Source organism: Pseudophryne corroboree, chromosome 11 (genome assembly GCF_028390025.1).
Source record: "Pseudophryne corroboree isolate aPseCor3 chromosome 11, aPseCor3.hap2, whole genome shotgun sequence".
Lineage (NCBI taxonomy): Eukaryota > Metazoa > Chordata > Amphibia > Anura > Myobatrachidae > Pseudophryne > Pseudophryne corroboree.
The window spans coordinates 295,550,463-295,568,101 of record NC_086454.1 but is presented as its reverse complement, the minus strand read 5'-3'; the positions used below and the strand labels follow the sequence as shown (position 1 = coordinate 295,568,101).

The 17,639-nt window shown below is 46.0% G+C and overlaps 1 protein-coding gene across 1 annotated transcript in view; it reads right to left on the bottom strand.

The window, feature by feature from the left end:
• The window catches only part of LOC134968754 (uncharacterized), an 87,577-nt gene that overhangs the window by 27,771 nt on the left and 42,167 nt on the right, over positions 1–17,639 (bottom strand). The window contains exon 2 of the mRNA XM_063944247.1: positions 10,464–10,557. Within this exon, the coding sequence (XP_063800317.1) occupies positions 10,464–10,557 (94 nt within the window). The remainder of the gene's footprint in view (positions 1–10,463; positions 10,558–17,639) is intronic.

Genomic DNA, 17,639 nt, shown 5'->3' with positions numbered 1-17,639 from the left:
CACACCACACTACTCCTCTAATAGATAACAGTACTACACTCACACACCACACTACTCCTCTAATAGATAACAGTGCTACACTCCCACACCACACTAATCCTCTAATAGATAACAGTGCTACACTCCCACACCACACTAATCCTCTAATAGATAACAGTGCTATACTCACACACCACACTACTCTAATAGATAACAGTGCTACACTCACACACCACACTATTCCTCTAATAGATAACAGTGCTACACTCACACACCACACTCATCCTCTAATAGATAACAGTGCTACACTCCCACACCACACTACTCCTCTAATAGATAACAGTGCTACACTCCCACACCACACTACTCCTCTAATAGATAACAGTATTACACTCACACACCACACTACTCCTCTAATAGATAACAGTGCTACACTCCCACACCACACTAATCCTCTAATAGATAACAGTGCTACACTCCCACACCACACTAATCCTCTAATAGATAACAGTGCTACACTCACACACCACACTACTCCTCTAATAGATAACAGTGCTACACTCCCACACCACACTAATCCTCTAATAGATAACAGTGCTACACTCCCACACCACACTACTCCTCTAATAGATAACAGTGCTACACTCACACACCACACTACTCCTCTAATAGATAACAGTGCTACACTCCCACACCACACTAATCCTCTAATAGATAACAGTGCTACACTCCCACACCACACTAATCCTCTAATAGATAACAGTGCTACACTCCCACACCACACTAATCCTCTAATAGATAACAGTGCTACACTCACACACCACACTACTCCTCTAATAGATAACAGTGCTACACACACACCACACTACTCCTCTAATAGATAACAGTGCTACACTCCCACACCACACTACTCCTCTAATAGATAACAGTGCTACACTCACACACCACACTACTCCTCTAATAGATAACAGTGCTATACTCACACACCACACTACTCCTCTAATAGATAACAGTGCTACACTCCCACACCACACTACTCCTCTAATAGATAACAGTGCTATACTCACACACCACACTACTCCTCTAATAGATAACAGTGCTACACTCCCACACCACACTACTCCTCTAATAGATAACAGTGCTACACTCCCACACCACACTACTCCTCTAATAGATAACAGTGCTACACACACACACACCACACTAATCCTCTAATAGATAACAGTGCTACACTCCCACACCACACTACTCCTCTAATAGATAACAGTGCTACACTCCCACACCACACTACTCCTCTAATAGATAACAGTACTACACTCCCACACCACACTACTCCTCTAATAGATAACAGTGCTATACTCCCACACCACACTAATCCTCTAATAGATAACAGTACTACACTCCCACACCACACTACTCCTCTAATAGATAACAGTGCTACACTCCCACACCACACTACTCCTCTAATAGAAAACAGTGCTACACTCCCACACCACACTACTCCTCTAATAGATAACAGTACTACACTCCCACACCACACTACTCCTCTAATAGATAACAGTGCTACACTCCCACACCACACTACTCCTCTAATAGATAACAGTGCTATACTCCCACACCACACTACTCCTCTAATAGATAACAGTGCTACACTCCCACACCACACTAATCCTCTAATAGATAACAGTGCTATACTCACACACCACACTAATCCTCTAATAGATAACAGTGCTATACTCCCACACCACACTACTCTAATAGATAACAGTGCTACACTCCCACACCACACTACTCCTCTAATAGATAACAGTGCTACACTCCCACACCACACTACTCCTCTAATAGATAACAGTGCTATACTCCCACACCACACTAATCCTCTAATAGATAACAGTGCTACACTCCCACACCACACTAATCCTCTAATAGATAACAGTGCTATACTCACACACCACACTACTCCTCTAATAGATAACAGTGCTACACTCCCACACCACACTACTCCTCTAATAGAAAACAGTGCTACACTCACACACCACACTACTCCTCTAATAGATAACAGTGCTACACTCCCACACCACACTAATCCTCTAATAGATAACAGTGCTATACTCACACACCACACTACTCCTCTAATAGATAACAGTGCTACACTCCCACACCACACTACTCCTCTAATAGAAAACAGTGCTACACTCACACACCACACTACTCCTCTAATAGATAACAATGCTACACTCCCACACCACACTACTCCTCTAATAGATAACAGTGCTATACTCACACACCACACTACTCCTCTAATAGATAACAGTGCTACACTCCCACACCACACTACTCCTCTAATAGAAAACAGTGCTACACTCCCACACCACACTAATCCTCTAATAGATAACAGTGCTACACTCACACACCACACTACTCCTCTAATAGATAACAGTGCTACACTCCCACACCACACTAATCCTCTAATAGATAACAATGCTACACTCCCACACCACACTACTCCTCTAATAGATAACAGTGCTATACTCACACACCACACTACTCTAATAGATAACAGTGCTACACTCCCACACCACACTACTCCTCTAATAGATAACAGTGCTACACTCCCACACCACACTACTCCTCTAATAGATAACAGTGCTACACTCCCACACCACACTACTCATCTAATAGATAACAGTGCTACACTCCCACACCACACTACTCCTCTAATAGATAACAGTGCTATACTCACACACCACACTACTCTAATAGATAACAGTGCTACACTCCCACACCACACTACTCCTCTAATAGATAACAGTACTACACTCACACACCACACTACTCCTCTAATAGATAACAGTGCTATACTCACACACCACACTACTCTAATAGATAACAGTGCTACACTCCCACACCACACTACTCCTCTAATAGATAACAGTGCTACACTCCCACACCACACTACTCCTCTAATAGATAACAGTGCTACACTCCCACACCACACTACTCCTCTAATAGATAACAGTGCTATACTCACACACCACACTACTCTAATAGATAACAGTGCTACACTCCCACACCACACTACTCCTCTAATAGATAACAGTGCTACACTCCCACACCACACTACTCCTCTAATAGATAACAGTGCTACACTCCCACACCACACTAATCCTCTAATAGATAACAGTGCTACACTCACACACCACACTACTCCTCTAATAGATAACAGTGCTACACTCACACACCACACTACTCATCTAATAGATAACAGTGCTATACTCACACACCACACTACTCTAATAGATAACAGTGCTACACTCCCACACCACACTACTCCTCTAATAGATAACAGTGCTACACTCCCACACCACACTACTCCTCTAATAGATAACAGTGCTACACTCCCACACCACACTACTCCTCTAATAGATAACAGTGCTACACTCACACACCACACTCATCCTCTAATAGATAACAGTGCTACACTCCCACACCACACTACTCCTCTAATAGATAACAGTGCTACACTCCCACACCACACTACTCCTCTAATAGATAACAGTGCTACACTCCCACACCACACTAATCCTCTAATAGATAACAGTGCTACACTCACACACCACACTACTCCTCTAATAGATAACAGTGCTACACTCACACACCACACTACTCCTCTAATAGATAACAGTGCTATACTCACACACCACACTACTCTAATAGATAACAGTGCTACACTCCCACACCACACTACTCCTCTAATAGATAACAGTGCTATACTCACACACCACACTACTCTAATAGATAACAGTGCTACACTCCCACACCACACTACTCCTCTAATAGATAACAGTACTACACTCACACACCACACTACTCCTCTAATAGATAACAGTGCTATACTCACACACCACACTACTCTAATAGATAACAGTGCTACACTCCCACACCACACTACTCCTCTAATAGATAAAAGTGCTACACTCCCACACCACACTACTCCTCTAATAGATAACAGTGCTACACTCCCACACCACACTACTCCTCTAATAGATAACAGTGCTATACTCACACACCACACTACTCTAATAGATAACAGTGCTACACTCCCACACCACACTACTCCTCTAATAGATAACAGTGCTACACTCCCACACCACACTACTCCTCTAATAGATAACAGTGCTACACTCCCACACCACACTAATCCTCTAATAGATAACAGTGCTACACTCACACACCACACTACTCCTCTAATAGATAACAGTGCTACACTCACACACCACACTACTCATCTAATAGATAACAGTGCTATACTCACACACCACACTACTCTAATAGATAACAGTGCTACACTCCCACACCACACTACTCCTCTAATAGATAACAGTGCTACACTCCCACACCACACTACTCCTCTAATAGATAACAGTGCTACACTCCCACACCACACTACTCCTCTAATAGATAACAGTGCTACACTCACACACCACACTCATCCTCTAATAGATAACAGTGCTACACTCCCACACCACACTACTCCTCTAATAGATAACAGTGCTACACTCACACACCACACTACTCCTCTAATAGATAACAGTGCTACACTCCCACACCACACTACTCCTCTAATAGATAACAGTGCTACACTCACACACCACACTACTCCTCTAATAGATAACAGTGCTACACTCGCACACCACACTCATCCTCTAATAGATAACAGTGCTACACTCCCACACCACACTAATCCTCTAATAGATAACAATGCTACACTCCCACACCACACTACTCCTCTAATAGATAACAGTATTACACTCACACACCACACTACTCCTCTAATAGATAACAGTGCTACACTCCCACACCACACTACTCCTCTAATAGATAACAGTGCTATACTCACACACCACACTAATCCTCTAATAGATAACAGTGCTACACTCCCACACCACACTACTCCTCTAATAGATAACAGTGCTACACTCCCACACCACACTACTCCTCTAATAGATAACAGTGCTACACTCACACACCACACTACTCCTCTAATAGATAACAGTGCTATACTCACACACCACACTACTCTAATAGATAACAGTGCTACACTCCCACACCACACTACTCCTCTAATAGATAACAGTGCTACACTCCCACACCACACTAATCCTCTAATAGATAACAGTGCTATACTCACACACCACACTACTCCTCTAATAGATAACAGTGCTACACTCCCACACCACACTCATCCTCTAATAGATAACAGTGCTACACTCCCACACCACACTACTCCTCTAATAGATAACAGTGCTACACACACACACACCACACTACTCCTCTAATAGATAACAGTGCTACACTCCCACACCACACTACTCCTCTAATAGATAACAGTGCTATACTCACACACCACACTACTCTAATAGATAACAGTGCTACACTCCCACACCACACTACTCTAATAGATAACAGTGCTACACTCCCACACCACACTACTCCTCTAATAGATAACAGTGCTACACTCACACACCACACTACTCATCTAATAGATAACAGTGCTACACTCCCACACCACACTAATCCTCTAATAGATAACAGTGCTATACTCCCACACCACACTACTCCTCTAATAGATAACAGTACTACACTCCCACACCACACTACTCCTCTAATAGATAACAGTGCTACACTCCCACACCACACTACTCCTCTAATAGATAACAGTGCTATACTCCCACACCACACTACTCCTCTAATAGATAACAGTGCTACACTCCCACACCACACTAATCCTCTAATAGATAACAGTGCTATACTCACACACCACACTACTCCTCTAATAGATAACAGTGCTACACTCCCACACCACACTACTCCTCTAATAGAAAACAGTGCTACACTCACACACCACACTACTCCTCTAATAGATAACAATGCTACACTCCCACACCACACTACTCCTCTAATAGATAACAGTGCTATACTCACACACCACACTACTCCTCTAATAGATAACAGTGCTACACTCCCACACCACACTACTCCTCTAATAGAAAACAGTGCTACACTCCCACACCACACTAATCCTCTAATAGATAACAGTGCTACACTCACACACCACACTACTCCTCTAATAGATAACAGTGCTACACTCCCACACCACACTAATCCTCTAATAGATAACAATGCTACACTCCCACACCACACTACTCCTCTAATAGATAACAGTGCTATACTCACACACCACACTACTCTAATAGATAACAGTGCTACACTCCCACACCACACTACTCCTCTAATAGATAACAGTGCTACACTCCCACACCACACTACTCCTCTAATAGATAACAGTGCTACACTCCCACACCACACTACTCATCTAATAGATAACAGTGCTACACTCCCACACCACACTACTCCTCTAATAGATAACAGTGCTATACTCACACACCACACTACTCTAATAGATAACAGTGCTACACTCCCACACCACACTACTCCTCTAATAGATAACAGTACTACACTCACACACCACACTACTCCTCTAATAGATAACAGTGCTATACTCACACACCACACTACTCTAATAGATAACAGTGCTACACTCCCACACCACACTACTCCTCTAATAGATAACAGTGCTACACTCCCACACCACACTACTCCTCTAATAGATAACAGTGCTACACTCCCACACCACACTACTCCTCTAATAGATAACAGTGCTATACTCACACACCACACTACTCTAATAGATAACAGTGCTACACTCCCACACCACACTACTCCTCTAATAGATAACAGTGCTACACTCCCACACCACACTACTCCTCTAATAGATAACAGTGCTACACTCCCACACCACACTAATCCTCTAATAGATAACAGTGCTACACTCACACACCACACTACTCCTCTAATAGATAACAGTGCTACACTCACACACCACACTACTCATCTAATAGATAACAGTGCTATACTCACACACCACACTACTCTAATAGATAACAGTGCTACACTCCCACACCACACTACTCCTCTAATAGATAACAGTGCTACACTCCCACACCACACTACTCCTCTAATAGATAACAGTGCTACACTCCCACACCACACTACTCCTCTAATAGATAACAGTGCTACACTCACACACCACACTCATCCTCTAATAGATAACAGTGCTACACTCCCACACCACACTACTCCTCTAATAGATAACAGTGCTACACTCCCACACCACACTACTCCTCTAATAGATAACAGTGCTACACTCCCACACCACACTAATCCTCTAATAGATAACAGTGCTACACTCACACACCACACTACTCCTCTAATAGATAACAGTGCTACACTCACACACCACACTACTCCTCTAATAGATAACAGTGCTATACTCACACACCACACTACTCTAATAGATAACAGTGCTACACTCCCACACCACACTACTCCTCTAATAGATAACAGTGCTATACTCACACACCACACTACTCTAATAGATAACAGTGCTACACTCCCACACCACACTACTCCTCTAATAGATAACAGTACTACACTCACACACCACACTACTCCTCTAATAGATAACAGTGCTATACTCACACACCACACTACTCTAATAGATAACAGTGCTACACTCCCACACCACACTACTCCTCTAATAGATAACAGTGCTACACTCCCACACCACACTACTCCTCTAATAGATAACAGTGCTACACTCCCACACCACACTACTCCTCTAATAGATAACAGTGCTATACTCACACACCACACTACTCTAATAGATAACAGTGCTACACTCCCACACCACACTACTCCTCTAATAGATAACAGTGCTACACTCCCACACCACACTACTCCTCTAATAGATAACAGTGCTACACTCCCACACCACACTAATCCTCTAATAGATAACAGTGCTACACTCACACACCACACTACTCCTCTAATAGATAACAGTGCTACACTCACACACCACACTACTCATCTAATAGATAACAGTGCTATACTCACACACCACACTACTCTAATAGATAACAGTGCTACACTCCCACACCACACTACTCCTCTAATAGATAACAGTGCTACACTCCCACACCACACTACTCCTCTAATAGATAACAGTGCTACACTCCCACACCACACTACTCCTCTAATAGATAACAGTGCTACACTCACACACCACACTCATCCTCTAATAGATAACAGTGCTACACTCCCACACCACACTACTCCTCTAATAGATAACAGTGCTACACTCACACACCACACTACTCCTCTAATAGATAACAGTGCTACACTCCCACACCACACTACTCCTCTAATAGATAACAGTGCTACACTCACACACCACACTACTCCTCTAATAGATAACAGTGCTACACTCGCACACCACACTCATCCTCTAATAGATAACAGTGCTACACTCCCACACCACACTAATCCTCTAATAGATAACAATGCTACACTCCCACACCACACTACTCCTCTAATAGATAACAGTATTACACTCACACACCACACTACTCCTCTAATAGATAACAGTGCTACACTCCCACACCACACTACTTCTCTAATAGATAACAGTGCTATACTCACACACCACACTAATCCTCTAATAGATAACAGTGCTACACTCCCACACCACACTACTCCTCTAATAGATAACAGTGCTACACTCCCACACCACACTACTCCTCTAATAGATAACAGTGCTACACTCACACACCACACTACTCCTCTAATAGATAACAATGCTATACTCACACACCACACTACTCTAATAGATAACAGTGCTACACTCCCACACCACACTACTCCTCTAATAGATAACAGTGCTACACTCCCACACCACACTAATCCTCTAATAGATAACAGTGCTATACTCACACACCACACTACTCCTCTAATAGATAACAGTGCTACACTCCCACACCACACTCATCCTCTAATAGATAACAGTGCTACACTCCCACACCACACTACTCCTCTAATAGATAACAGTGCTACACACACACACACCACACTACTCCTCTAATAGATAACAGTGCTACACTCCCACACCACACTACTCCTCTAATAGATAACAGTGCTATACTCACACACCACACTACTCTAATAGATAACAGTGCTACACTCCCACACCACACTACTCTAATAGATAACAGTGCTACACTCCCACACCACACTACTCCTCTAATAGATAACAGTGCTACACTCACACACCACACTACTCATCTAATAGATAACAGTGCTACACTCACACACCACACTACTCATCTAATAGATAACAGTGCTACACACACACACACACACACCACACTACTCCTCTAATAGATAACAGTGCTACACTCCCACACCACACTACTTCTCTAATTAAGATACCCGAGCCGCCGCTGGAGACCGGACTGAGGAGCATGAGAGGCGCGCGCTGTGCTCTCCTGCCCTCACACACAGCCAGGCAGGACATCCCCAGCAACAGGAAGCAGCGGCGATGAGCACATTGGGGGCATATGTATATCTGGCACAGAGTGGGCATATGTATATCTGGCACAGTGTGGGCATATGTATATCTGGCACAGTGTGGGCATATGTTTTCTGGCACAGTGTGGGCATATGTTTTCTGGCATAGTGTAGGCATATGTTTTCTGGTACAGTGTGGGTATATGTATATCTGGCATAATGTGGACATATGTGTATCTGGCACAGTGTGGGCATATGTGTATCTGGCACAGTGTTGGCATATGTGTATCTGGCACAGTGCGGGCATATGTATAGCTGGCACAGTGCGGGCATATGTATATCTGGCACAGTGTGGGCATATGTGTATCTGGCACTGTGGGAAGAGAGATATACTCTGCGCTTGAAACAATGTGTCTAAAATATATATGTGCAGTCGGACACAGGAGATTGACTCAGTACAACTTGAATATAATGTAAGACAATTTTTATATAGTATCTGTTAGAAACAACATTTACAACATTTACTAAAAACAGATAATTAGTAACGGTTAGTACATTCTCTCACACAGACTAGCTAAATGAGAGTTGAAATAACATACAACATGAAATAAAGCTATTAAATTAACTCTTTCAAGTGGTGATGGTGAAAATCAAAACACTGGCGTCCCAGTGTGTTAGTTTACGTTTGTAATTCCTGCAGAAATATTTACAGTCTCACAGTCTCAGAATTTTGTATGAAAACATTGAAGGAAAGGTGCAATTTATAATTTATGCTCCCGTGCTGGTTCCTGTGTTAGTATGCAATCAGGGTCCTTTATAAAGATGAAATACACGTGGAGTGAAGATATATCGTTCATTTACTGTTATAATAACAGCGGGTGATTGCCGTCTTTCCCAGAGTAGTATTTGTTGGTTTAAATATAAATGGCAGTGTTCATACACGGTAAATATAGCCGCCGTGGAAATAGCTATCCGGAAACAGGTGTTAGGCCCCACAGCGGGGGTCACACGGAACTCACCCGACCAGTGTTGGTAAAGCCGTGCGGCAGTGATGGATCCAACGTGCGGCAGAAAGCTGCGACCGAAGCTGTCGCGGTTATACTGAGCTGCAGGCTGTGTCAATACGGCAGGTATCACCAAATGAACAGTGTAACAGAGAGTGGGCGTCAACGTGTTTCGTCTCCTAGCAACGGAGACTTCCTCAAGACGAGGAAGTCTCCGTTGCTAGGAGACGAAACGCGTTGACGCCCACTCTCTGTTACACTGTTCATTTGGTGATACCTGCCGTATTGACACAGCCTGCAGCTCAGTATAACCGCAACAGCTTCGGTCGCAGCTTTCTGCCGCACGTTGGATCCATCACTGCCGCACGGCTTTACCAACACTGGTCGGGTGAGTTCCGTGTGACCCCCGCTGTGGGGCCTAACACCTGTTTCCGGATAGCTATTTCCACGGCGACTATATTTACCGTGTATGAACACTGCCATTTATATTTAAACCAACAAATACTACTCTGGGAAAGACGGCAATCACCCGCTGTTATTATAACAGTAAATGAACGATATATCTTCACTCCACGTGTATTTCATCTTTATAAAGGACCCTGATTGCATACTAACACAGGAACCAGCACGGGAGCATAAATTATAAATTGCACCTTTCCTTCAATGTTTACATACAAAATTCTGAGACTGTGAGACTGTAAATATTTCTGCAGGAATTACAAACGTAAACTAACACACTGGGACGCCAGTGTTTTGATTTTCACCATCACCACTTGAAAGAGTTAATTTAATAGCTTTATTTCATGTTGTATGTTATTTCAACTCTCATTTAGCTAGTCTGTGTGAGAGAATGTACTAACCGTTACTAATTATCTGTTTTTAGTAAATGTTGTAAATGTTGTTTCTAACAGATACTATATAAAAATTGTCTTACATTATATTCAAGTTGTACTGAGTCAATCTCCTGTGTCCGACTGCACATATATATTTTAGACACAATGGCCCTCATTCCGAGTCGTTCGCTCGGTAATTTTCATCGCATCGCAGTGAAATTCCGCTTAGTACGCATGCGCAATATTCGCACTGCGACTGCGCCAAGTAATTTAACAATGAAGATAGTATTTTTACTCACGGCTTTTTCTTCGCTCCGGCGATCGTAGTGTGATTGACAGGAAATGGGTGTTACTGGGCGGAAACACGGCGTTTTATGGGCGTGTGGATAAAAACGCTACCGTTTCCGGAAAAAACGCAGGAGTGGCCGGAGAAACGGGGGAGTGTCTGAGCGAACGCTGGGTGTGTTTGTGACGTCAAACCAGGAACGACAAGCACTGAACTGATCGCAGATGCCGAGTAAGTCTGAAGCTACTCTGAAACTGCTAAGTAGTTTGTAATCGCAATATTGCGAATACATCGGTCGCAATTTTAAGAAGCTAAGATTCACTCCCAGTAGGCGGCGGCTTAGCGTGTGTAACTCTGCTAAAATCGCCTTGCGAGCGATCAACTCGGAATGAGGGCCATTGTTTCAAGCGCAGAGTATATCTCTCTTTCTATAGTCCTTAAATGTTGCAACCTGGCAAGTTGTTTTTACTCAGCTGCTGAAACAATTTAGTTTATAAGGATTTATACCATTACAGCGCCGGGTGATCACAAACGGTTACTGATTTGTGATCTTTTTCTTTCCTATCTGGCACTGTGGGGGCATATATTTTCTGGCACAGTGTGGGCATATATTTTCTGGCACAGTGTGGCCATATGTATAACTGGCACAGTGTGGGCATATGTGTATCTGGCACTGTGGGGGCATATGTTTTCTGGCACAGTGTGGGCATATATTTTCTGGCACAGTGTGGGCATATGTACATCTGGCACAATGTGGGCATATGTGTATCTGGCACAGTGTTGGCATATGTGTATCTGGCACAGTGTAGGCATGTGTATCTGGCACAGTGTGGGCATATGTTTTCTGGCATAGTGTGGGCATTTGTATATCTGGCACAGTGTGGGCATATGTACGTATATCTGGCACAGTGTGGGCATATGTGTATCAGGCAGAGTGTGAGCATATGTTTTCTGGCACAGTGTGGGCATATGTATATCTGGCACAGTGTGGGCATATGTATATCTGGCACAGTGTGGGCAAATGTATATCTGTCACAGTGCGGGCATATGTTTTCTGGCACAGTGTGGGCATGTTTTCTGGTACAGTGTGGGCATATGTTTATCTGGCACAGTGTGGGTATATGTTTTTTGCACAGTGTAGGCATATGTATATCAGGCACAGTGTGGGCATGTGTTATCTGGCATTGCGGGGGTATATGTATATCTGGCACAGTGTGGGCATATGTTATCTGGCACTGTGGGGGCATATGTTATCTGGCACAGTGTGGGCATATGTGTATCTGGCACTATTGGGGGCATATGTGTATCTGGCACTATTGGGGGCATATGTGTATCTGGCACTATTAGTGCCTATGTGTATCTGGCACTGCACTACTGAGTGCATATTTGTATCTGACCCCTATGTGTGTATAACACACCCATTTTTGGGGCGTGCGCACACAGTACCACTATGACATTTCTCTGACGTCCTAGTGGATGCTGGGAACTCCGTAAGGACCATGGGGAATAGACGGGCTCCGCAGGAGACTGGGCACTCTAAAAAAAGATTAGGTACTATCTGGTGTGCACTGGCTCCTCCCTCTATGCCCCTCCTCCAGACATCAGTTAGAATCTGTGCCCGGCCAGAGCTGGGTGCTCCTAGTGGGCTCTCCTGAGCTTACTAGAAAAGAAAGTATTTATTAGGTTTTTTATTTTCAGTGAGCTTCTGCTGGCAACAGACTCACTGCTACGTGGAACTAAGGGGAGAGAAGCAAACCTACCTGCTTGCAGCTAGCTTGTGCTTCTTAGGCTACTGGACACCATTAGCTCCAGAGGGTTCGAACACAGGCACCTGTCCTCGATCGTCCGTTCCCGGAGCCGCGCCGCCGTCCCCCTTGCAGAGCCAGAAGAACAGAAGCTGGAAGACGACGAAATCGGCGGCTGAAGACTCCTGTCTTTATTAAGGTAGCGCACAGCACCGCAGCTGTGCGCCATTGCTCCCAGCACACTTACACACTCCGGTCACCAGGGCCGGCTCCAGGCATGTTCCAATAGAGCGGCCGCGCAGGGTGCCACCCTTAATGGGCGCCGCGCGCTGTCACCGCTATATTGGAGCCTGGAGCCTGGTCCTGTGTGCCTCCGTCCCCAGCCCGCCTCCTGGTCCCACTCTCAGCCAGCAGCCAGTGGTGCGCGTGTGCGTGCGCGCGCGGCATCAGGTCCTGGCGCCGCATAGCGCGCGCTGAGTTTAAAGTGTGGAACTGTGCGCCCACCCGTCCTCACACAGCAGGAGCAGCAGCCGCCTCCGCTTCTTCCTCCTTCCCGCCCAAGCGAACCATCGGCAGCAGCGCGGTGAGCATGGGGGGGGGGTATCTGGCACTTGGGACATATTTGCCACTTTGGGCATATCTGAGACTGTGTGGCATGTGTATCTGGCACTGGGGGGCATGGTGTATCTGGCACTGTGGGGCATATCTGGCACTGGGGGCATATCAGGCACTGGGGGGCATGGCATATCTGACACTGGGGCATGTGTATCTGGCACTGTGGGGCAGATGTATCTGGCACTGGGGGCATATCTGGCACTGGGGGGCATGGTGTATCTGGCACTGTGGGGCATATCTGACACTGGGGCATGTGTATCTGGCACTGTGGGGCAGATGTATCTGGCACTGGGGGCATATCTGGCACTGGGGGCATATCTGGCACTGTGGGGGCATTTATCTGGCACTGTGGGGGCATTTATCTGGCACTGTGGGGGCATTTATCTGGCACTGGGGACATTTATCTGGCACTGTGGGGTATTTATCTTGCACTGGGGACATTTATCTGGCAGTGTGGGGTATTTATCTGGCACTGTGGGGGCATTTATCTAGCACTGTGGGGGCATTTATCTGGCACTGTGGGGACATTTATCTGGCACTGTGGGGCGCACTGTGGGGACATTTATCTGGCACTGTAGTGACATTTATCTGGCACTGTGGGGCGCGCTGTGGGGACATTTATCTGGCACTGTGGGGCATTTATCTGGCACTGAGGACATTTATCTGGCACTGTGGGGCGCACTGTGGGGACATTTATCTGGCACTGTGGGGACATTTATCTGGCACTGTGGGGCGCACTGTTGGGACATTTATCTGGCACTGTGGGGCATTTATCTGGCACTGAGGACATTTATCTGGCACTGTGGGGCGCACTGTGGGGACATTTATCTGGCACTGTGGGGGCATTTATCTAGCACTGTGGGGGCATTTATCTAGCATTGTGGGGGCTTTTCTGTATCTACATATCTGGCACTGTGTGGCCATTTATGTATCCGGCATTGCTGGGGGGCATGTCATGTGTATGTCATGTGTAGCTGGCACGGCTGGGGAGCATATCATGTAGTGTTCCCGCTAGGCGTCTGTGGCTAGGCAAAGTGTCTAACGTGCTCTGCCTGGCGCAAAGTGTCTAACGTGCTCTGCCTGGCGCAAAGTGTCTAACGTGCTCTGCCTGGCGCAAAGTGTCTAACGTGCTCTGCCTGGCGCAAAGTGTCTAACGTGCTCTGCCTGGCGCAAAGTGTCTAACGTGCTCTGCCTGGCGCAAAGTGTCTAACGTGCTCTGCCTGGCGCAAAGTGTCTAACGTGCTCTGCCTGGCGCAAAGTGTCTAGGAGGTTCTACCTGGTGCAGTGTGTATTAACTGCACTACTGTGTGGTGTAATGCGAATTGCCACTATTATGTGGCCACGCACCTTCCCCACGAAGCAACGCCCCTAAATTTTTGCTGCGCGCCTTCGTCGCGCACTGTCCATTCTTTACCATGTAGGTAGATGAGCACCAAGCATTACAGTATGTACGTCATTTTGCCCTCCTAACTTAAAAATGTGCCCTCCCTGCCCTAAAAAGTGAACACTATCGTGTAACTGGCACTGCTGGGGGGCATATTGTGTGTAGCTGGCACTGCTGGGGGGCATATCATGTCTATCTGGCACTATACTGGAGACATTGTGTGTAAGGAACACTACTGTGGCTGCTATGTGTAAGGCTGCTAATTGTGTGCGTAGAGAGGGTGTGAAAACATACTTATTTATAGCCTAATAATATGAAGTTATGAGGCCACGCCCACTTTCCAAGAGACCACGCCCACTTTTGCTGGAGAGCGCGCATGGGGGGGGGGGGCGCTTTTACATGTTTTCGCTCAGGGTGCTAGTAGGCCTGGAGCCGGCCCTGCCAGTCACTGTAGGGTGCAGGGCGCTTGGGGGTGCGCCCTGGGCTGCAATTGAGGTACCTTTGGCACAAAAACATACATATATACAGTCTAGCTCTGTATATATGTAAAAAACCCCGCCATTTTTTACATGAAATGCGGGACAGAAGCCCGCCACTGAGGGGGCGGGGCCTTCTTCCTCAGCACACCAGCCCCATTTTCCCTTCACAGCTCCGCTGGAAGCAGCTCCCCAGGCTCTCCCCTGCAGTATCCAGGTACAAGACGGGTTAAAACGAGAGGGGGGGCACATAAATTTAGGCGCAAAGAATACAAAAAAAAAAAAAGCAGCTATTGGGTAAATCACTTATTAGCAGTGAAAATCCCTGTGTTATATAGCGCTGTGGTGTGTGCTGGCATACTCTCTCTCTGTCTCCCCAAAGGACTTTGTGGGGTCCTGTCCTCAGTCTGAGCATTCCCTGTGTGTGTGCGGTGTGTCGGTACGGCTGTGTCGACATGTTTGATGAGGAAGGTTACGTGGAGGCGGAGCAAGGGCAGATAAGTGTGGTATCGCCCCCGTCGGGGCCGACACCTGATTGGATGGATATGTGGAAGGTCTTAAATGACAATGTAAACTCCTTACATAAAAGGTTTGATGACGCTGCAGCCTTGGGACAGCCGGGGTCTCAGCCCGCGCCTGCCCAGGCGTCTCAGAAGCCGTCAGGGGCTCATAAACGCCCTCTATCTCAGATGGTTGACACAGATGTCGACACGGAGTCCGACTCAAGTGTCGACGATGATGAGGCACATTTACAGTCTAAAATGACCAAGGCCATCCGATACATGATTATTGCAATGAAAGATGTATTACACATTTCTGAGAGTAACCCGGTTAATACCAAGAGGGTTTATATGTTTGGGGAGAAAAAGCAGCCAGTGACTTTTCCCCCATCTGATGAATTAAATGAATTGTGTGAAGAAGCGTGGAGTTCCCCTGATAACAAATTAGTGATTTCTAAGAGGTTACTGATGGCGTACCCTATCCCGCCAACGGACAGGTTACGTTGGGATACATCCCCTAGGGTGGACAAGGCGCTGACACGCTTATCTAAAAAGGTGGCCCTGCCGTCTCAGGATACGGCCGCCCAAAAGGAGCCTGCGGATAGAAAGCAGGAAGCTATCCTGAAGTCAGTGTATACACACTCTGGTACTCTACTGAGACCTGCTATTGCTTCAGCCTGGATGTGTAATGCTGTAGCAGCATGGATAGATACTCTGTTAGACGACATAGATTCCCTCGACAGAGATACTGTTTTGCTAACCCTGGGCCATATCAAAGACGTCATCTTATATATGCGAGATGCTCAGAGGGACATTTGCCTGCTGGGCTTTAGAATTAATGCTATGTCCATTTCTGCCAGGAGGGTCTTATGGACTCGGCAATGGACAGGAGATGCTGATTCTAAAAAACACATGGAGGTTTTGCCTTATAAGGGTGAGGAGTTGTTTGGGGACGGTCTGTCGGACCTCGTGTCTACAGCGACAGCTGGAAAGTCCTCTTTCTTGCCTCAGGTTTCCTCACAGCCTAAGAAAGCACCGTATTATCAAATGCAGTCCTTTCGTTCCCAAAAAGGCAAGAGGGTCAGGGGTGCATCCTTTCTTGCCAGAGGCAGGGGTAGAGGTAAGAAGCTGCACCATGCAGCAAGTTCCCAGGAACAAAAGTCCTCCCCTGCTTCCACTAAGTCCACCGCATGACGTTGAGGCTCCACAGGCGGAGCCAGGTGCGGTGGGGGCGCGTCTCCGAAACTTCAGCAGCCAGTGGATTCGTTCACAGGTGGATCTCTGGGCTATACAAATTGTATCTCAGGGATACAAGCTGGAATTCGAAGCGACTCCCCCCGCCGTTACCTCAA